Source organism: Moschus berezovskii, chromosome 13 (genome assembly GCF_049115385.1).
Source record: "Moschus berezovskii isolate FMDL1 chromosome 13, NW_MosBer_1.0, whole genome shotgun sequence".
NCBI lineage: Eukaryota > Metazoa > Chordata > Mammalia > Artiodactyla > Moschidae > Moschus > Moschus berezovskii.
In genome coordinates, this window is record NC_142472.1 from 3,224,517 (window position 1) to 3,248,258 (window position 23,742).

Here is a 23,742-nt window from a genome sequence, read left to right on the forward strand (position 1 = left end):
TCCTCTTGTTCTCTGGGTTTATTATTTTACTATGCTTAATTTCTTGTTAACAGTAACTTAGGTATTATTTTTTTCCTGTAGCTATTTTACACAGAAAGCTTCCCTGGTAGTTCAGTAGTATAGAACTCACTGCCAAGGAAGAGATGCAAGTTTGATCCCTGGGTCAGGAAGATATCCTGGAAAAGGAAATGGCAACCCACTCCCGTGTTCTTGCCGAAAAAGTCCCATGGACAGAGGAGCCTGGAATTCTACAGTTCATGGGGTCACAAGAGATATGCCTTAGCAATTAAATAATTTTACACAGAAGGCTTTATAACTTTGCAAATATTTCCTTGTTGTTTCTTTATTTTAAATCAACATAGGGCTTAAATCCACCTGCATCCCAATTTAGGAATTCTCTGCCAACACCTGCTGGGTAAACTTGGAAAAATCGCTCACTCTTTGCCTTCACACCCATGGAGGGTACTGGGAGGGGCAGGTGGGTATGCTGAAAATGACAGACAGTCCCTTGCCCCTTGATGTACATTCAAAGAAGAGCTTTACACGAGAAGAGAATAATAAAATGGGAGGTGAAAGTGGTCTAAGACAGCCTTGTATAAGATTTGATTCCCTGACTGACTCAGTTCCTTCACGTGTAAAATAAGAGATCAGACTAGATGATTTCTTAGGTCCTTCCCAGCTAGAAGATTCTTTGTCGCTCATTCTATATCACCAAAAAAAAAAAAATCTCATAACTTCTAGTTTGACTATCAAGCCCACACAAAACCATAAAAAGTACTGCTTTAGTCTTCTTATTACTGCTATTATTGTATAGAATGAACCGTCAGTCTTCTAAGATCCACAGTTCCTCTTTGAACCCTTTGGAGCCAAGAATGCTACTAATTTCTTCAGACTGGACAGGTTAAAATTGTAAATAGCTCAAGGGACAGTTCTCCCACTAAATGAGTTACACTCCCCCTGCCCCCTACAGCCTCCCACCCGCAAAAAAAAAAAAAAAAAAAAACCTTGTTTTCCAGAGATTTTTATTTTGAAAAGTAATTAATGGGTCATGGGTCTGTACTCTTTGTATGCCTGCTTTAGATTAATTCAACCAGGAATTTTAGAGTCAATCAAGATAAATTAATTTATATTTGATTCTTTGAAGACTTCTACATTTAAACCTAAAGTTGGAGAATTTCTCTCACACTGGAACTTTGGAAAGTAGACTGTATATCAAACAAAAACATCATATTAAAGAATACTCAAAAATTGAGAAACTTTATAATATTGTAAGGGCAACCAAAATTTTAAGTGTGTATTCTTAATAAAATGTAATACTAAAAGTCAACCAGCTTTAAAGGATAAGCTAATTGATTATTCTATCCTGCGAGTTTTGGGGGTAAGTGACTTCACTACTGTATCTATCCAGCTATGAGATAATAATAAATTTTGTAACACAATCTCATTAGCAACAGGAACAATTTCATTGGGAAACATTTTCATTAACAATTTGAACACTTTGCAAGGAAATCACTTGATTTCCAGGTAGGTAATTTTTAATATATATATATATATAACAATTTTACAAATATTTTGCCTTTTTTTCATCTTTACCAAGAGACTCTGGACCTTTACCCATGATCACCGAAGAAAGCTATTTTTTTCCTTGAATATTTCATATAGTTAAAAGTAAACCTCTCATATTTAAAAGCAATTCTATCTCGCACTTCTCCACCAAAAGACAACAAACAAAAAATAGGAAACACCGCATCAGAAAACAATTGTCTTGTCATTACCTTCCTTGTCATCATGGTGGATAATGGCATCCTGCATCATGTCAGCAAGATGAAAGTGAACCTTCTGGCTCTTCCCATGCTTCGGCTTCTTCAGGAACCCCTCCTGCTTCTGAAAAGCTTTCTCTCGCTCATAGTACGCTTTGACTTGCTCACAGCGCATGCGTTTCACCAGCCGCTGCCGTTGGCCCAGGGGGAGGGACTCCAGCAAGCACTGGTCAATTTCCATTTCATGGGATCGGAAAACGTTACATAGCTGAAAGCAACCTGAAAGAAACACGGTGCAAAAGTCAGCAGGCCTATCCTACAGCCAAGACAACAGCACTGCAAGCATCACCCATCATTCAAGCTGGAAACCCATTCAGTCCTATTCGTGTTCAACAACTAATACAAACCCTTTTAGAGATTCCTGGAAAAGCAAAGCAAGAGAATGTCTTACTCAAGACTGCAAGAGGGACTTCCCTGGTGGTCCAGGGGTTAGGACTCGTGCTTCCACTGCATGGGACATGGGTTGATCCTGGAACTAAGATTCCACACGTTGTAGGGCATGGCCAAAAATAAACAAAAATAAAAATTGATGCAAAAAATTCATGATGAACAAAAAGTCAAAGCTAATAAAAAAAGACTGCATAGTAGTAAAATAGATGACATAATGAGTTATCAGTTCAGTTCAGTTCATTCTCTCAGTCACGTCCAACTCTTTGCGACTCCGTGGACTGCAGCACACCAGGCCTCCCTGTCCATCACCAACTCCTGGAGTCCACCCAAACTCATGTCCATTGAGTCGGTGATGCCATCCAACCATCTCACCCTCTATTGTCCCCTTCTCCTCCTGCCCTCAATCCTTCCCAGCATCATGGTCTTTTCAAATGAGATATAGATATGTAGTTTTGCTCAACATAATTACTAACAATCCATCCTTTCCTGTTTCTTTAAATCCCTACCAAAGGCTTAAGTATTTTAACCACAGCATTAAGCTCCTTTGTCATTGAATAATGCCAACTAAACCTCACATGTTGGGCTTCCCTGGTGGCTCAGAGGTTAAAGCGTCTGCCTCCAATGCGGGAGACCCAGGTTCGATCCCTGGGTCGGGAAGATCCCCTGGAGAAGGAAACAGTAACCCACTCCAGTATTCTTGCCTGGAGAATCCCATGGACAGAGAAGCCTGGTAGGCTACAGTCCACAGGGTCGCAGACTCGGACACGACTGAGCGACGGAACGGAACGGAAACCTTACACGTTAAATTTTGGCAGAAAGCCATTCCAGGTCTTTGCAAACACCCTTATAAAACTGTACTGACTCTGCTGATCTAATGTAATAGAACATATGGTGGTGGTGGTTTAGTTGCTAATTCATATAGGACCCTTGTGACCCCATGGACTGTAGCCCACAGGCTCCTCTGTTCATGGGATTCTCCAGGCAAGAATACTGGAGTGAGTTGCCATTTCCTTCTCCAAAGAGAACATATCAATCAGTTCAGTCAGTTCAGATGCTCAGTTGTATCTGACTCTTTATGAGAGTCTAATAGAACATATGCATGCTATCAATTATCTATATGATACAGTGACCATTTTCCAACAATTTATTGCTGACCCCTTTTCCTTGTCATTAATGACATTCATTTCTAAAAGACCCAATGATAGTTAAGAATAAAGATCATGCAATGGAAGACAGATTTTCCTCTTGGCAACTCAAAATCATGGATAGAACTGTTGCTGTCAAATCGTTATCTTATTAATATAATGATTAGCAAAAGTGAGTTCTCTGCCGTGGACCTGAACATCACCCCTTTCTATTTCCTATAAACATGACCCAAAACACCTATAATGGATTATACAAACATGTGTCAAAGTCTCTGTCTTATTAATATAGTGATTAGCAAAGTGAGTTCTCTGTCCTGGACCTGAAAACCATCCCTTTCTCTTTCCTATAAACACCACCCAAAACACCTGTAATGGATTGTACAAATTTGCATTGAAACCAGACAAAAGCTTGTGGGGTTCTCCTAGGTAAAAAAGCCTTCATTGATTCCCAGTTTCTTGTTTGTAGGAAAAAGGTTTCAGCCTCCTAGACCTGCCTTGAGTTCGAAAGGGCAGATTCAAATGGCCACAAATTAGAGGAGTGAAGGAAATGCAGAAACACAGGAAAGGCAGTCCAGAAACAGCAGTGCAAGGATGGGGCAGGGACCTGGCAAGGTATGCACTCCTGAAGGGATGCAGAGAACAGTCTAACACAGATCTCTGAGTTCTTCTATAGGAACCAAGGTCCTCTTCAAGAGGGACGATGGTAACTTCAGGCTGAGCACCGGCAAGCAGACCCCAGACAGGCTGGAACCAGAAGGCTGATGATTAGGACTGCCAAACACTATCCTGTCACCTCCCCACCAACTGATCAGAGGAAGGTCACATACCCTGCAAACCTCCCTGCCAATTTTGTCTATAAAAACTATTCCCTGAAATCCATCAGTGAGTTCAGGTCTTGCGGGCACATGCCACCCATTTTCCATGTTTGGCCCTGCAACTGGGAGCTTGTTTGGGCTTACTGCTCATCAGGCACACAAACTTGGATTTGACACTAGCATATCTACCACGACATTAAAATTTTACTATTGGCAGAAAATAAATGTTAGACTGCTGAAAATTCTCAAATGTGGCTCGCAAATACAGGTTCAGATAATTGTTTATAGTTTCCTCTCTTAAGATAATTATGATGTAAGTCTCAGGAAAGTCAAAGTAACTGCATGCACAAAAATGTGGCTGATCATAAGTCACATCTGGGAAGATCATACCATAAAGGTTTACTTCATCTTTGAATAGATACAGTATTCTTCTGACAGTATGGAAAACTGTGACAAAGCTATTTTCATTTTTATTTCACGTGACACACACCAGGCATAACCATCCTTGCTGTTCAGGGAAAGAAAGCCAAGTTGAAGGAGGCTGTGACTTGTCCAAGACCAAAGAGATGATATTATAACAGAGTCAGAAATGTTCCATAGAGGCTCAAGACAGAAACAAAATAAAAGAGTGATTCCTGAAAGCTAGATTTTATGTGTATTATTATGCATGTACACATATGCACAAGGGAAAGAAGCAGAGATAGGGAGCTGTATTTTTGTTGTTTGTTAGCAAAGACAAAAGAACCGTATGTTTTAATAAAATGCTTCATAAGTCTTTGCAAGAGTGGTGGTAGAAGCATCAAATAGCTACACACAAAACATTCCCTTTCCAATGACCCAAACCCAAAGGGACATCAGGGGTTCTGAAATTATGACAAATGGCTCTCCAGTATGTCTGTTTGATAAAAGCCACGATCACGGCAATAGACAGATTGTCTGTGAGGGCTCATGAATAATGGACAGGAGCTATCCCCTGCCTTCAAACCTGTTTAGAGGACATCACCAGGTTTGATTTATTAACTTAGATGCTCAGGACACTCTGACTTCCTGTGACTCTGCCAGTTTGTCAGTGGGTGCCCAGGGAGTCATGGGAACCACGGAGAAATCTAAAGAAGTAAAACAAATGACATCGCAGAGCGCCCTGAGCTCATCAGCATGCAGTCCAAGGGGGAGGTTAATCTAATAAACTCACAGTCCTCCGGTTTTTCACTCTTAAAGAAGGGTCTCATGGTGAAATTTTCAATTAACTTTTGAGGAGTCTGTGGAGACAGCTGGTGGTTCATTGAACACCCTCCACTGTCAAAAAAGGAGCACGGAGGGTCACTCCTAAATGAATTATTCCCTTATGATTTGGAAAAGCAGAAGCCGGGGCTGTCGAATTTCAAATCCATATATGTACCAAATATTACTCTTTTAACACTTTGTTGTTAAATAATTCCCCATGCTTTGATTTTAAATGGTCTAAAGTTTCATTTATTTTATATTGCTGAAAATATACTAGGCACTGCAACTCTCTTTTTAGCTAATTATGGGTGGATCCATTTTGTCGTGTGTATGCGCTCCGTGAATCTGTAAGATAGACAGTAAAAATAGAGTTATGGGAAGCATAGCTGTGAGGCAGTCTACTGAAAATCCATGCAACTTCATCACCAGGGCACTCAGAATAACGGTCACTAATTCTTCAGGTGATAATCTGAAGGGCCCAGGCAGAGGATAGGAGTCTGAACTGGGCCAGACTGGTTTTCTCCTGGGACGGGAGTCCTGAGCAGGCACTGGTTTCCAGTTGTGTGATGGGGTTGACAGGGTACTCTGCCCATCTACTGAATCAGGGGCTCTTGCCTGATAAATATCCCAATTCTTTCCCCACTATTTTGACTCTGTTTGCCTAGAAAAAGCCACATGTGAACCACTGCAGCTTCAACTTTCTACAGATCTCTTTTTCTCAATAATACAGGAGTTTATTGGTATGACAAAGACACACGCTGCATGAAAATAGGGCGTATTTTCATTCTCATGCAAACTGACTACCTGAAACCAGTTTTGTCTTCCCTTAGACAAGTGAGTGTACTTCATTTGCCAGGGGGTGGGGAGGGTCGGGGAGGAGATTCATATATATATATATACACATATATGGCGACCTTGTAATTCTATATAAAAATGTACAGACAGCCACAGCCATAAGTCCCTGTTCAGCAAATGTGCATCTCTATGACAAAAACTGAGAGCCAGCAGACAAAATACATAAAGAAAAAAGCCAAGATCTCTATTCAGAAATAAACGTGCAACATCTATTAAAAAGTTAGTAGCCCCACGCTTTGGTTTTGGCGGGCACATTATTGTGCTGATTTCAGGACTTTATACTGTAGCAAACCAAAAATACAAAGAGTAAGCTAAAGGAACTAGGAAACTGAACTCCTAAAGTTATTCTACTGTACAACTACCAGAAATGCCTTTATCTCAGTTAGAATCAAAGTCTTCATGTGGCCATGGCATACTCAATGTGGGAGATTTTCATGCTTATCTCTCCATGACTGCTGGGCTTCCCTGGTGGCTCAGATGATAAAGAATCCACCTGCAATGCAGACCCAGGTTCAATCCCTGGGTTGGGAAGATCCCCTGGAGAAGGAAATGGCAACCCACTCCATTATTCTTGCCTGGAGAATCCCATGAACAGAGGAGCCTGGCGGTCTATAGTTCATTGAGTTAACCAGAGTCAGACATGGGGGGGTCGGTCCCAAGATGGTGGAGGAATAGGACGGGGAGACCACTTTATCCCCCACAAATTCATCAAAAGATCATTTGAATGCTGACCAACTTCCACAGAACAACTTCTGAACTCTGGTGGAGGACACCAGGCCCCCAGAAAGGCACCCCATTCTCTTTGAAAGGAGGTAGGACAAAATAAAAAGACAAAAAGAGAGAGAAAAGAGTCAGGGACAGAGACCCGTCCTGGGGCGGGCGGGGGGAGTCGTGAAGGAGGAGAAGTTTCCAAACGGCAGGAAACACTGCCACCAGCGGGTCTGTGGGGAGTTTTGGAATCTCAGAGGGCAACATAATTGGGGGGAAAAAAAAGAAACCCACAGAATACGCGCCTAGCTGCAGCTGCCAGCAGAAAAGTAGCCCAGACCCTCGCATCCGCCACCAGCAAGCAGGGGCTGGACAGGGAGGTGCAGGTTGCATGCTTAGGGTCAGGACCAGGCTGGAATGCCCTGAGGGCAATCTGAGGGAGCTAACGTGAGATAGCAACCCAAACTGTAGGATAGCCAGGGAGAGAAAGGAAAAAAAAGAGAGAGAACTTTCCCACAAGAAGCTCTAACTTAAAGCACAGCCTGGCCCACTCACAGAACAAAGGATTGAGCGAACACCAAAGGAGAGCTGGCCAGCTGTGCACTGGTCCTCCCCCCACAAGAGGCACAGAGGCAGGCGGGCGACAGCCAGAGTTGGAAGGCAAGGGGCAATCTGGGCACCAGAGACGGCATCCTCCACCAAACTGTGAGCAGGCTCCCAGTTGCTAACCATGTCTTCCTGGGATACTGGCTGGCTGACATCTGCCAGGAAGGTCGCAGCCTGAGATCAGCTCCCCAGAGGAGACACACGGCACACCTGAGATGGTACTCCTGAAGCGCACCCAGGAGCAGCCAGGACTGGGGAGGTGATAAAACCCACGGCCCACCTGTGACAGTGCACTCACCAAGCACCTGGTTGCCTGAGCTGCTCGGACCTGGGAAAGGCACAAAACGCACGCCCAACTGAGTCTGTGCCTTTGTAGAGTACTCGAGAGCCTGAACCTGAGCAGCTTAGACCTGGGAAGTGCACGAAATCCAGGGCCTGCTTTGGACAGATCCCCTTCAGAGCAACCTGGTGCCTGAGCAGTGTAGACCCGGAAAGCACATGCTGCTGTGAGCTGGGGTAAACCCAGTGTGGTCCATACGCTGTGAGCACTCCCCACACATGAGTGATATTTATTTTCAGTGTTCCTCCCTCCCCACAGCACAACTGAACAAGTGACCACTTTCGCCCCCTTGTGTCAGGGCAGAAATTAGACATTGAGGGGCTTGCAAACAGAGGAAGCCAAAATAAACAAAGAAGAGGGAACAGCTCTGGAAGTGACAGGTGCAACAGATTAAAACCCTGTAGTTAGCACTGACTAAGCATTGGAAGGGGCCTATAGAAATTGAGAAATATAAGCTGGAACAAGGAACTATCTGAAACTGAACTGACTCCACAGTGCCCTCAACAGCTCCAGAGAAATTCCTAAATATATTTTTACTATTATCATTTTTTCAGTTTTTAAAAATTTTTACATTCTTTATTACTCCTTTAATTTTCATTTTTATAACCTACTATTACCTTGCAAAAAAAAGAGACACTATTTTTAAAGCAAATGTCATGTATATATATATATGTCTAATTTTTGTGATTGATTTTATTTTGTATTTTTAATATTGTATGTTTGAGAGTCTAACCTCTACTATAGATTTTTAATCTTTGCTTTTTGGTATTTGTTATCAATTTTGTACCTTTAAGAATCTAACCTTCAGGACCCATTTTCACTGAGGGGTGTGATGACTGGCTTGGTTGCTCTCTCCGCTTTGACTCTCCCTTTTTTCCCTGGCTCACCTCTATCTCCTCCCTCCCCCTTCTCTTCTCTGTGTAACTCTGTGAATCTGTCTGGGTGTTCTGGGCTGTGGAGAGCACATGGGGAACTGACCACTGGCTATATCTGTCTCTCTCCTTTGATTCCCCCTCTTCTCCTCCTGGCCGCCTCTGTCTCCCTCCTCCCTCTTCTCTTTTCCATGTAACTCTGTGAACCTCTCTGGGTGCTCCTCACTGTGAAGAATCTCTTCACCATTAACCTAGATGTTTTATTATCTGTGCTGGATGGATGGAGAAGTCTTAAGGCTACTGTAAGAATAAGACTGAAAGTCAGAGGCAGGAGGCTTAAATCCAAAACCTGAGAACACCAGAAAAGTCCTGACTCCAGGGAACATTAATCAACAAGAGCTCATCCAAAAGCCTCCATACCTACACTGAAACCAAGCTCCACCCAAGAACCAACAAGTTCCGGAATAAGACATACCATCTAATTCTCCAGCAACACAGGAACATATCGCTGAGCATTAAAATACAGGTGGGCAAAAGTCACACCAAACCCATAGACACCTCAAAACTCACTACTGGACACTTCATTGCACTCCAGAGAGACGAGATTCAGCTCCACCCACCAGAACACAGACACAAGCTGTCCTAACCAGGAAACCTTGACAAGCCACTAGTCCAACCCCACCCAAAGAGAGCAACCTCCACAATAAAGAGGAACCACAAACTTCCAGCCTACCCCAAAGGCCACCCAAAATATAGCAATCTAAACAAAATGAAATGGCAGAGAAATATTCAGCAGGTAAAGGAGCATGATAAAGCCCACCAAGCCAAACAAAAGAGGAGGAGATAGGGAGTCTACCTGAAAAAGAATTCAGAATAATGATAGTAAACATGGTCCAAAGTCTTGAAAACAAAATGGAGTTACAGATAAATAGACTAGAGACAAGGATTGAGAAGATGCAAGAAATGTTTTACAAGGAACTAGAAGAAATTAAAAAAGAGTCAGTTAATAAAAATAATGTAATAACTGAGATCAAAAGCACTTTGGAAGGAACCAACAGTAGAATAACTGAGGCAGAAGATAGGATAAGTGAGGTGGAAGATAGAATGGTGGAAATAAATGAAGCAGAGAGGAAAAAATAAAAGAGAATTAAAAGAAATGAGGACAACCTCAGAGACCTCTGGGAAAAAAATTAACAAAACTAACAGCTGGTTCTTTGAGAATATAAATAAAACAGACAAACCATTAGCCAGATTCATTTTTAAAAAAGGGAGAAGAATCAAATCAACAAAATTAGAAATGAAAATGGAGAAATCACAACAGACAACACAGAAATACAAAGGATCATAAGAGACAAATATCAGCAACTATATGCCAATAAAATGGACAACTTGGAAGAAATGGACAAATTCTTAGAAAGGTATAACCTTTCAAAATGTACCAGGAAGAAATAGAAATTCTTAACAGACCCATCACAAGAACAGAAATAGAAGCTGTAATCAGAAATCTTCCAGCAAACAAAAGCCCAGGACCAGACGGCTTCACAGCCGAATTCTACCAAAATGTAGAGAAGCGCTAACAGCTATCCTACTCAAACTCTTCCAGAAAAATGCAGAGGAAGGTAAACTGCCAAACTCATTCTATGAGGCCACCATCACACTAATACTAAAACCAGACAAAGAGGCCACAAAAAAACTACAGGCCAATATCACTGATGAACATAGATGCACAAATCCTCAACAAAATTCTAGCAAACAGAATCCAACAACATATCAAAAAGATCAAACATTATGACCAAGTGGACTTTATCCCAGGGATGCAAGGATTCTTCAATATCCACAAATCAATCAATGTGATACACCACATTAATGAACTGAAAGATGAAAACCATATGATTATCTCCACAGATGCAGAGAAAGCCATTGACAAAATTCAACATCCATTTATGATATAAAAAAAAAACCTGCAGAAAGCAGGGAAGGAACATACTTCAACATAATAAAAGCCATATATGATAAACCCACAGCAAACATTATCCTCAGTGGTGAAAAACTGAAAGCATTTCCCCTAAAGTCAGGAACAAGACAAGGGTGCCCACTCCCACCACTACTATTCAACATAGTTTTGGAAGTTTTAGCCACAGCCATTGGTAACCCACTCCAGTATTCTTGACTGGAGAATCCCATGGACGGAGAAGCCTGGTAGGCTACAGTCCACGGGGTCACATAGAGTCAGACACGACTGAGTGATGGAACGGATCAGAGAAGAAAAAGAAATAAAAGGAAGTCAGATTGGAAAATAAGAAGTAAAACTCTCACTGTTTGCAGATGACATGATCCTCTATATAGAAAATCTAAAGGCACCACCAGAAAATTACTGGAGCTAATCAATGAATATAGAAGTTGTAGGATATAAAATTAACACACAAAAATCCCTTGCATTCCTATACACTAACAATGAGAAAACGGAAAAAGAAATTAAGGAAACAATTCCACTCACTACTGCAATGAAAAGAATAAAATACTTAGGAATAAATCTACCTAAAGAAACAAAAGACCTATATATAGAAAACTATAAAACACTGATGAAAGAAATCAAAGATGACACAAATAGATGGAGAAATATACCATGTTCATGGATCAGAAGAATCAATATAGTGAAAATGAATATACTACCAAAAGCAATCTATAGATTCAATGCAATCCCTATCAAGCTACTAAAGGTATTTTTCACAGAACTAGGACAAATAATTTCACAATTTATATGGAAATATAAAAAACCTCAAATAGCCAAAGCAATCTTGAGAAAGAATGGAACTGGAGGAATCAATCTGCCTGGCTTCAGACTATACTACAAAGCTACAGTCATCAAGACAGCATCATACTGGCACAAAGACAGAAATCTAGATTAATGGAACAAAATTAAAAGCCCAGAGATAAATCCATGCATCTATGGACAACTTATCCTTGGCAAAGGAGGCAAGAATATACAATGGAGAAAAGACAATCTCTTTAACAAATGGTGCTGAGAAAACTGGTCAACCACCTGTAAAAGAATGAAACTAGAACATTTTCTAACACCATAGACAAAAATAAACTCAAAATGGATTAAAGATCTAAATGTAAGACCAGAAACTATAAAACTCCTAGAGGAAAACATAGGCAAAACACTCTCTGATATAAATCACAGCAGGATCCTCTATGACCCATCTCTCAGAGTAATGGAAATAAAAGCAAAAATAAACAAATGGGACCTCATTAAACTTTAAAGCTTTTGCATAACGAAGGAAACTATAAGCAAGCTGTAAAGACAGCCTTCAGAATGGGAGAAAATAATAGCAAACAAAGCAACTGACAAAGAACTAATCTCAAAAATATACAAGCAGCTCATGTAGTTCAATACTAAAATAGTAAGTGACCCAATCAAAAAATGGGCCAAAGAACTAAATAGACATTTCTCCAAAGAAGACATACAGATGGCTAACAAACACATGAAAAGATGCTCAACATCACTCATAATCAGAGTAATGCAAATCAAAACCACAATGAGGTACCACTTCATGCCAGTCAGAATGGCTGCTATCCAAAAGTCTACAAACAATAAATGCTGGAGATGGTGTGGAGAAAAGGGAACTCTCTTATACTATTGGTGGGAATGCAAACTAGTATAGCCACTATGGAGAACAGTGTGGAAATTCATTAAAAACCTGGAAATAGAACTGCCACATGACCCAGCAATCCCACTGCTGGGCATACACACTGAGGAAACCAGAATTGAAAGAGACACATGTACCCCAATGTTCATCACAGCACTGTTTATAATAACCACGACATGGAAGCAACGTAGATGCCCATTGGCAGATGAATGGATAAGAAAGCTGTGGTACATGTACAGAATGGAATATTACTCAGCTATTAAAAAGAATGCACTTGAATCAGTTCTAATGAGGTGGATGAAACTGGAGCCTATTATACAGAGAGAAGTAAGTCAGAAAGAAAAATACCAATATAGTATTCTAAGCTTACTCCTTGGAAGGAAAGTTATGACCAACCTAGACAGCATATTAAAAAGCAGAGACATTACTTTGCCAACAAAGCTCCGTCTAGTCAAGGCTATGGTTTTTCCCATGGTCATGTATGGATGTGAGAGTTGGACTGTGAAGAAAGCTGATCGCCGAAGAATTGATGCTTTTGAACTGTGGTGCCGGAGAAGACTCTTGAGAGTCCCTTGGACTGCAAGAACATCCAACCGGTCCATTCTAAAGGAGATCAATCCTGGGTGTTCATTGGAAGGACTGATGCTAAAGCTGAAACTCCTATACTTTGGCCACCTCATGCAACGAGTTGACTCACTGGAAAAGACCCTGATGCTGGGAAGGATTGGGGGCAGGAGAAGACGGGGACGACAGAGAATGAGATGGCTGGATGGCATCACCGACTCGATGGACATGAGTTTGAGTGATCTCTGGGAGTTGGTGATGGACAGGGAGGCCTGGCGTGCTGTGATTCATGGGGTCACAAAGAGTCAGACACGACTGAGCAACTGAACTGAACTGAACTGAATGCATATATATGGAATTTAGAAAGATGGTAACGATGACCCTATATGTGAGACAGCAAAAGAGACACAGATGTAAAGAACAGACTTTTGGACTCTGTGGGAGAAGGCAAGGATGGAATGATTTGAGAGAATAGCATTGAAACATGTATATTGTCATATATGAAATAGATCACCAGTCCAGGTTTGATGCATGAGACAGGGTGCTTGGGGCTGTTGCACTGGGACGACCCTGAGGGATGGGATGGGGAGGGAGGTGGGAGGGGGGGTTCAGAATGGGGAACACATGTACACCCATGGCAGATTCATGTCAATGTATGGCAAAAACCACTGCAATATGGTAATTAGCCTCCAATAAAAATAAATAAATTAATAAAAAGTATCAGACACTACTGAGCAACTAACACTTTTACTTTCTTTCTCGTGTGACTGCCAGATTAAACAGGCAAAAAAAAAATTAGTAAGGGCATAGATAATTTGATCTAAGGGTCATCAATAGAAACATGCACCCAATTTTCAGGGGGAAAAGTATTTCTAAGAACTCATGGATGATTTACAAAATTGACTACGTCTTAGGCCACAAAGCAAAGCGAATTTCAACAAATGTGGAAGAAGTGACATTAGACATTTTCTTAACCCAGGTGAGAATTAGATTTCAGCTACAGAAATCAAGCCAAACCTCCCAGTGTATTCAGAAACTTGCTAAGCTGCCAATACCACCAAGAGGTAGAAACAATCAATATGTCCACTGACAAACAGATAAACCAAAGGCTGGATGGCATCACCGACTCGATGGACATGAGTTTGAGTGAACTCCGGGAGTTGGTGATGGACAGGGAGGCCTGGCGTGCTGTGATTCATGGGGTTGCAAAGAGTCGGACACGACTGAGCGACTGAACTGAACTGAACTGAAAGGCATATATATGGAGTTCAATTCAGTTCAGTTCAGTTCAGTCGCTCAGTCGTGTCTGACTCTTTGCGACCCCATGAATCACAGCACGCCAGGCCTCCCTGTCCATCATCACCTTCCGGAGTTCACTCAAACTCATGTCCACAGAGTCAGTGATGCCATCCAGCCATCTCATTCCCTGTCAGTAAATTCTACATAATAGAATATTATTCAGCCTTTTTTAAAAGAGAAATATTACCATAAGCTGTAAAATGGATCAACTTTGAGAACACTATGTTAAATGCAATAAGCCAGTCACCAAAAGATAAATACTATGTGGTTTCATGTATATAAGGTGTCTAAAATGGTCAAATTCATAAAAACAGAAAGTGAAACCAAGCAGAACCTTGCAGGGCCTTCCATTGGACAGACCCCTCCCTTGGTGTCACTCACCTCTTACTTAGAGAGAAGCCATAATGTCCTATGCCTTCTCTGAGGTCCAGAGAATAAGTTTAATCAGTGAAGTGAGGAAATGTAAAAACAAAGGCAGACAGTCAAGCAAGACAAAATAACAAGAAGACCTTTAGTTCCTCCTGAGCCACATCCTGTGAGCTGTTTTGCGGACACTAAAACCCCCCACCAGTTAAGTTAATTGCATGCTGACCAATAGCACGTAGACCACAGACCGTCTGGATCAAGAAGGTTAATGATGTTAACTCCTAAAATGCCACCTGACATCACACCACCAATGATCAGAAGACTGTCCATGAGCTGATCACACACCCTGCAACTCTCTGCCTCATCTTCCTTTAAAAAATTCTTCCCTGGAAGCCACTGGGTCTTTTGAGGATAGCTGCCCCTTCTCCTTGCTTGGCACTTGCAATGGCTTTAGAATCAATTCTAGGTTTGAGTACCAGTTCCTTCACTGGCTCAGATGGTAAAGAATCTGCCTGCAATGCAAGAGATCTGGGTTTGATCCCTGGGTCGGGAAGATCCCCTGGAGTTATGGCAACCCACTCCAGTATACTTGCCTGGGAAATGTCATGGACAGAGGGGCCTGGAGGGCTACAGTCCATGGGGTTGTAAAGAGTCAGGCAGGACTGAGCGACTTTCCCTTTCCTTTTCCTTCACCACAACCTGGTGACAGGAGGTGCACGTTACAGCACATTGGGTGGGGGACCCAGGTCAGGTTCAGGAACAGAAGTAGAATGGTGGTTACCAGGGCTTAAGGGAAGAGGGAAACAGGGGGTTGTTTAACCAGTATAGAGAATCAGTTTTTATTTTAATTTTTTGACATATATACACTATTGATGTGTATGTGTGTGCAGGCTCAGTCATTCAGTGTTGTATGGCTCTTTGCAACCCCGTGACTATAGCCCTCCAGGCTCCTCTGTCCATGGGATTTCCCAGGCAGAAATACTGGAGTGGATTGCCATTTCCTCCTCCAGGGGATCTTCCCCACCCAGGGATCGAACATATGTCTTTTGCATTGGCAGCTGCATTCTTAACCAGTGAGCCACCTGGGAAGCCCATACAATACTGATACTATGTATACAATAGGCAGCTAATGGGAACTTCCTGTGTAGCACAGGGAACTGTGCTCAATGCTCTGCGGTGACCTACAAGTGAAGGAAATCCAAAAGGAGGGGATGTATGTAAACACATAGCTGATTCACTTTGCTCTACAGTAGAAACTAGCATTGTGAAGCAACTCTATTCTAATTAAAAATTTAAAAACCAATCAGATTTTAAAGATGAAAACATTTTAGAGATCTGTGGCCCAGGAACGTGAGCATGCTTCCACCACTGAACGGGACATTTTAAACTGGTTAAGGGAGTAAGTTGCCAGCCCAGTGGCCGTGAGTTTGAGCAAAGTCCGGGAGATGGAGAAGGACAGGGAAGCCTGGTGTGCTGCAGCCCACAAGGTTGCAAAGAGTCAGACACAGCTGAGTGACCGAATAACAGCAAAGGCAGTAGAGTCTATTCTATATATTTAGTCATAATAGAAGAAGCAGAAAAAAGAGAATAAGATGACACAGACAGCTGGATCACAGGAGACTTAAAAACATACATTAAGTGTTTATGAAAAATGTACTTGCAAGCTTATTGTTTATTCCACTTTATGCTAATGTTTTTTATGGACTCCAGGAAGGTAGTTGTCTGGGAACAAAATTAACATGCTTACACATGGGTGTTACATGTACACACACACACACAGAATTTTATCTATGCACCCAACAACTCTCCAAGCAGAAATTTCATCCTCAGAATCAATTGTTACAATGTGTTTTCAGAGATATTTTTACTGCATATACAATGACAATGAAACAAAGGAACAGTGAGGATTTTCAAAGGCAAGAGTATAATCAATTTCAACATACTCCCCCAGAGTATTAAAGAACACCCCTTTAAAGTCTTTTAAAAGTGCTAGAGTTTCAGTTCAGTTCAGTTCAGTCGCTCAGTCGTGTCCGACTCTCCGTGACCCCATGAATCACAGCACGCCAGGCCTCCCTGTCCATCACCAACTCCCGGAGTTCACTCAAACTCATGTCCACAGAGTCGGTGATGCCATCCAGCCATCTCATTCTCTGTCGTCCCCTTCTCCTCCCGCCCCCAACCTTTCCCAGCATCAGAGTCTTTTCCACTGAGTCAACTCGTCGCATGAGGTGGCCAAAGTACTGGAGTTTCAGCTTTAGCATCAGTCCTTCCAATGAACACCCAGGATTGATCTCCTTTAGAATGGACTGGTTGGATCTCCTTGCAGATTTTAGCACCCTAGTAATCAAGCTGAAGGTCCATATCCCTATTTGCAGAGCAAAAAATAGTATAAAGAAATTATATTTGGGGAAGATATGCCAAGCCCAAAAATATCTCAGGATTTAGGTCGACAATGCCTGTCTCATGTAACCCTGCACTGAAACACTTCTCTGAAAAATGGAGAAATAAATAATTCTTCTCAAGAAAATCAACAGTATTTGCTATCTCAGTGTTTTGCTGATTCTTCAAATTTTAAATTTATGTACCAAGAACTGATTTCTTGGGTTTCCATCCCATTATTAGGGCATGCTTTTCTAATGAGAGAATGTAAAAAAAAATGTTTTCTCTTTAAATGAAAACTGAAATGAAGCAAATACATATGACATAAGAATTACCGCACACTCTTGAGTACATTTATTTTTTGCACATCAGTCTATACATTTTTTTCCTTATAATCTTTGTGTTACCACATTTCTCTAGTAATGAGTGATTTGATTATGATAAACAACTTTTCAGTGGAAATAGATCCACAGTGATAATTCTTTCCAGGATTTGTTTCAGGGTGACAATAAAACTGACGATTGTCACCCTGAGGTGATGATGCTCCTGGATTATTACCGAAGTGGATCCACATTTGACCAAACCTGCAGCGAACAGCGGGCACCATGTCATGAACGCTCTGTCCCGTGTCATCAGCAGCTCCACACTGGCACCCATGTACTGCTGCCCTGCACAGACTCACCCTGATACACAGAGCGCTGAATGGCCGGGCTCCATGTCAGAGAGAAGCTGGCTACAGTCAGGATCTTCAGAGCCCGCGGACTGACTCCCACCTAGATGTCAGCTAGGAAAGTGCACGTCGCTCAGTCGTGCTGACTCTTTGCGACCCTGTGGACTATACAGTCCATGGAATTCTCCAGGCCAGAATACTGTATCTTGTCATATGCACATTTGGTGAGAACTTCTCTGAGGCAGTCTAGCTTCTTTAATATCAGAATTGTTTGCCAATGGCTGGAATGGTCTGCCATATTGCTGAAATGATGTCCTCTTTTCTTGAACGTCCCTGCCTTTCTAAACACCATGATTCCACCACTGGGTATCTCTCGGACTTGGAACTGAAATTGCTACCCTGTCCTTTCAAGAGAGGGCAATGTCATGACATTAACACAGGGCTGAATTGCTGGGTAGTTCAAAGAGAGGCGTTCTCTTTGGACTCACACGCAACACAATAGATCTAGATCCTCTACTCCCAAATATATGTTTTTGGACCCTCAAACTTTAAACAATTTTCTTCCCTGAATCCATATCTACACATTTCATCCTTAGTCAATATCTTCACTTCTAGTTGGAAGAAACTCAGCTAGCCCTATTCCTGCCAGATGATGTATTTATTAGACAAATTCCCAGGTGTTCAGATTGTCTCAGAATGGGATTCCTGCCAGTTTCAACACATTAGTCCCCTCCTAAGGCAACAGAACCCGTGACTGGCTCAGGGGTCTCACCAGTGAGTCATGAAGCTTCCTGGATGCCTTGAGTCTGGGTTCTGAAACAACAGGGTAAGATGAACATTGTGCATTTCAAGTTCAAGGTCAGTGAGCGAATGTCATGTGTGCTTTATTAATGTTAACAGCTCATTTTTAATTTTCTTTTTTAATTCAGAAGTTTGTGTATGCATCCATACAACATAATTTCATGGCTGCATGTAATTTTTTAATGTTACCATCTCCCTGAGTCTTACAAATTTTTCTATTTAAAATGTTACTTTAATGCATAATATTTTATATTTGACATAATTTTGGTATAAAGTATTTTCAGTCCTGAAATGTGAATTTCACATTTAATGTTTAATTTTGGCTTTAATAGAGTCTGGTTCCTGCCCTCACCCCATTCTTTGTAAAGGGAAAAGTTTAGGGAAAATTCAGGTGCTAAAATTTCTATTATCCTTTCTAGGATAATAAATTATCTAGGTTATAGTTTGTGTCTTTTGTGATTTTGTTGTTTGTTTAGTCACTAAGTCATGTCCAACTCTTTGCAGCCCCATGGACTGTAGCCCAACAGGCTCCTCTGTCCATGGGATTCTCCAGGCGAGAATCCTGGAGTAGGTTACCATTTCCTTTTCCCGGGCATTTTTCCAGCTACCACTGCTCTTAACATTAATTTTAAGAAACATTCAGATGAAAGAAATTCTCAAGGTCAATTTCAAGCCCAGTGTCAGAACATATAATAAAATTCACAGGGAAGTCTCCCAGTGTCCAAAATAATAACTGCCCTTGTCCCAAGTCTTAGTTACCAAATTAAACAACCTTGGCTTTGGTCACTCGCCACTCCATCCTGTTGGTCAGACTTTTCAAAAATAGTCATCTCAAAACTAACACAAATAGGGGTATAATTACTAAAACCATTAAAAATCTATATGCCTAGCATCAAAGGACTCCACCCTGCTCAAGGAAGATTACCACTAATTTGTGCCTCAGACGAACAAACCAAACTTCTACATATCTTCCAACTTTTTTCCTGTGTTCCTGCTACTTCATTATATGGAACCTGAAACTATCATTAACAACCTAGGGTTGCCGGTCATATCTTCCATAGCACCCTCCTTCTGGCCATCACCCCTCCTAACTCAATGCTTGTGGTCCTAGTGGGGAATTAAAAATGCTGTCCAATTCAACTGCCCACAGAATTGGAAACATACCTAGGTTGAGTCCATCACCATGGCCAGTACACTGAGGACCAGTGACTGGTTCTGGTGTGGGGATGTGGGCCTTGAGGGACAATGCAGGATGCTTCCATGAGATTTGCTAGATGGACTCTGGGAGATTAAAAAAAGACCCAGTCGTGTTGTCATAACATCAATTCACTAGGAAATAGGTATGTGTCTCATACCTTCTGAGACAGAGAAAGAAGCAGAGAAGAAAAGAGGTGGAGACACAGAGCATGCATGATATCAGTTACGTCCAGACCCCAGACCCAGCAGTGCCTGAAGCCAACTGAAGTTAGGATTTCCAGGTGTTTGGACCATTGCCCCCAGGGCACAGTGGCAAAGAATCTGCCTGCAAAGAGACACAGGACATGCGGTTTCAGTCCTGATCTAGGGATGGCATGGCCACCCACTCCACGATTTTTGTGGAGAATCCCCGGGACAGAGGAGCCTGGCGGGCTACAGTCCATGGGGTCTCAAAAGAGCTGGATGTGACCGAAGCAACTGAAAACATGGGCTATCTCCCAGGCTTGAAAGCTAATATTCCCTTTTGTGCTTAAACCACTATGAGTTGGTTTTATGCCGATGGCAAACAGGCAACTCATAAAACAAACTAGTCCGCGAGGATCTTTTCTTCCTTCCTCCTAAACAACACATTCTTTGTACCATCGACTTCCTTTCTCTCCTGCCATGACTGTTCACCTTATTCCCACAGTAGAGGAAAGGTTTACCTTTCATATCATAGTGAATATTTATTATAGATTATTTATTTTACAATAATATGTTTACAAATTTCAGAAAGTTTGCATGCTGTGTGTTTCAGATGTGCTGGGCTTAAGATAGAGAACAAACATTTCCTTTTGTCTGCCAATTCTCAAAAGCTAGAAAAAAATCAAATGAACAGCGAAAACCCCTCCTCTTTCTAATTTTATTCTTTCCTTTCACAGAACCCACATTTTCTCCTCGTGCAGACTTGGGATCACAAACTCAGGATTCAGGAAATTCATGCAGTCCTGGTACGTGCATGTGTGCTAAGTCACTTCAGTCGTGTCCAACTCTTCACGACCCCATGTACTGCCAGGCTCCTCGGTCCATAGGGATTCTCTAGGCAAGCATACTGCAGTGGGTTTCCATGCCCTTCTCCAGGGGATCTTCCCAACCCAGGGATCGAACCCGAGTCTCTCATGTCTCCTGCATTGGCAGGCAGGTTGTTTACCACTGGCGACACCTGGGAAGCCATAGTCCTGGTACACAGGTCACAAACAGTCAGCCTGAGTCTTGGGTAGAGTGGGAACAAGGCTGTGAGTGAGTCCTTGGAAAATACTCTTACGGAGGGCTTCCCTTCTCCTCCTGAATCTTCACCTCCCTGTGTCCTATTCAGTGTGAACTGGGGAGCGTAGGTCTCTGATTCTAACTTTCTCCACGGCTCCAGCTTCACAGGGTTGGTATAGATCAAGGTCGGGGCAGGGAAGGATGGAGAAAGGATAAACGGTGAGACAGGGAGCGGTGGGTTCCGCTGTCATTTGGGGCCAAATCCAGTCATTTCAGCTGCTTCCACCAGCTACCATCCTCCTCTGATCCTGTCCAGAGGTCTGTCTTGTCCTTTGTTATTTGGTGTGCCTGTTTTGCAGAAAAGCTGGAGGTCTTTTCCCCAGAATTACTGTGGGTAAATGAAACAGTGCTCTATATTCTGGGGGAGGTTTTATGGAGAATGTGGCGCCAGAAGATCCACCCAGAGGTGGGCAAGACCAAAATCAATGAATATCAAGAAAGCATCAAGAAAGTGCATCCATACCAAAGCTTACAGGGTTTAGAGGCCACTGCAACAGAGGAAACTGTTGTGGATACTGGGAAAATAAAGAGAAAATTTGTGAAAACACAGCTTTGTCACAGAATATTAATGACAGTCATTAGGTGAACTGATAACCGTTGATGACACATTTTCATTTACCAAACATTATAGCGTCATTAATATGTGTCCAATATTATTAATGTAAGTTTGGCTTTGCCACTGAATCAGGATTGTTGTAGGATCAGTCTTCTGTTGCCTGAGGGACTTCAGATCTAGCTTAGATCTGATGCAAGTAAGCCCTGACCTGAGTAAGGGAAGTATGAGGCTCCCCAGTGGGCGCTAGTGGTAAAGAACCCGCCAGCCAATGAGGAGATGTACCAGACGTGGGTTTGATCCCTGAGACCAGCGCTGAGTGCTGAGATGGATGAACGCAAGATGGATAAAAGTTCGTCCTCATGGTGTAAACTCAACCCCGCAAAGCTAACCTAACGAGTAAAGTTCTTCAGGTAAAGAATAATAAACTAGAAATTTAGGAGACGATTCAATCTCCAAATGACTTTCTCCCTTCAATGATGCTCCACAGGACTGACTTTTACAAGCTTACAATATGAGGCACCAAGAGTCACACCTCTATCAATCTCGTACTTTTTCTCAGCCCACTTCCAGATTCCTCTTTGTCCACCTGAATGAAGAACGGCCAATTGATTTCCATAAAACCAGTCATTAATTTGTATCTGTCTTTGCTGTCACTCCTCATTCCTAGTGTATAAATAATTCAGGCTTCCTTCATCTTTCTTTATTCAAAAGACCCTGAAGCTTTTGCCTTTTATTTGTCCTTTCCTCGACCACATCTTATGAGCAAAAGACCCTTCTAAGCTGAACTAAGCAAAATCAGAGGCAGTTTTAGAATGCACCATTGCTTCGTGCAATGCCATGATTTCCCTTCTGCATTTTATCATTGTGCTTTAAGGTGTATGGATGCTCCCAATGACCTTTTTTAAACAAAACTATCTGTAGAGATAACAAATTTATTGAACTGTCTATAGTGAAATGTCCATAGTGTTCTGAAGACAGAAGTCGATTTAAAACCCAACAGCTTAAGAACCATTTAAATGAACTCTGCAGTTGAAGATGGCTTCTCCTTAGAAAGGAAAACAGAATTCCACTGTGATTTGGAACAGAAGTTTTCAAAGCATGCACAAACAGGGCTATTCTCCTAGAACATCTCCTATAACAACTGTATAGGTGCTATTCTAGCATAAACTTATTTACAGCTGATGAAAACCAAGGTTTCCTTTCTGTCAAAGCTCTTCTAAATTGGCGTTGCCCTCAATGCTATTCTCATTGTTGCTATCATTAATTTCTCAAGCAATTAAACCATGCTTAAAGGTATAAAAACACAAAAACAAAACCAGCCCCAACACACAGCCTCTAATGATAAGTACGGACTCATCGATGGATGTGAGCTTACCAAGATGAGGCAGTATTCATAGATACAGTGACCAAAACTATTCAAACATTTCCCATCTTAAAAGCGATTTTTTTCTAAGCACCACGTCTCTGTCCACCAACTGCCCTTTCTTTTCTTTTCCTTTTAGAAGAGATCGTCTTCTAACCCCCTAGTCTCCTCTCATCTTGCTTCCCTGAAAAAAATGTCCTTGTAACTCTAACTGAGCTGAACTAAACCAACATTTTGAGATAAATAGTGAGCAAAAGAGTTTGACGTTTCAGTGCAATAATGATACGGAAGCTAAAACGCAGTGATTGGGTAGCAAGACATTGGAGGGACATCTACAAAGAACTTTTTAAGGAAGTATGGAAGTAACCCATTAACTTGAATAGATAAGAACATCAAAATGAAAAACTAGTATTTATGTATAAGTTTGGGAAGTATTAGTAAAACTTTAAACAAAAAAAATTGATTTCTGAGAGCTTAGATTCTCAGAATCAACCATGCGAACCACACCTATTCTGGTCAAGAGGGTTTGCACCCACTGCTCCTTCTGCTGGGCACACTCTGCCCACATGCCTTCAAACCCTGCCTGCTCACTTTATTCAAACACTCGCAGGTCAGTTCTCAAGAGTAGCTGTCCCTTAACCACCTATTTAAAACAGTCCCTTAAAATTGTTCTCTTCCCAGACTGCCCATTAGATCTTTCAGTTCAGTTCAGTCGCTCAATCCTGTCCAACTCCTGCGACCCCATGAACCGCAGCATGCCAGGCCTCCCTGTCCATCACCAACTCCCAGAATCCACCCAAACCCATGTCCATCG

General features: G+C 41.9%; 1 protein-coding gene across 1 annotated transcript in view; it reads right to left on the minus strand.

Annotated features, from left to right (window-relative positions):
- The window catches only part of MYO16 (myosin XVI), a 478,842-nt gene that overhangs the window by 390,343 nt on the left and 64,757 nt on the right, over nucleotides 1-23,742 (minus strand). The window contains exon 2 of the mRNA XM_055426698.2: nucleotides 1,776-2,039. Within this exon, the coding sequence (XP_055282673.2) occupies nucleotides 1,776-2,039 (264 nt within the window). The remainder of the gene's footprint in view (nucleotides 1-1,775; nucleotides 2,040-23,742) is intronic.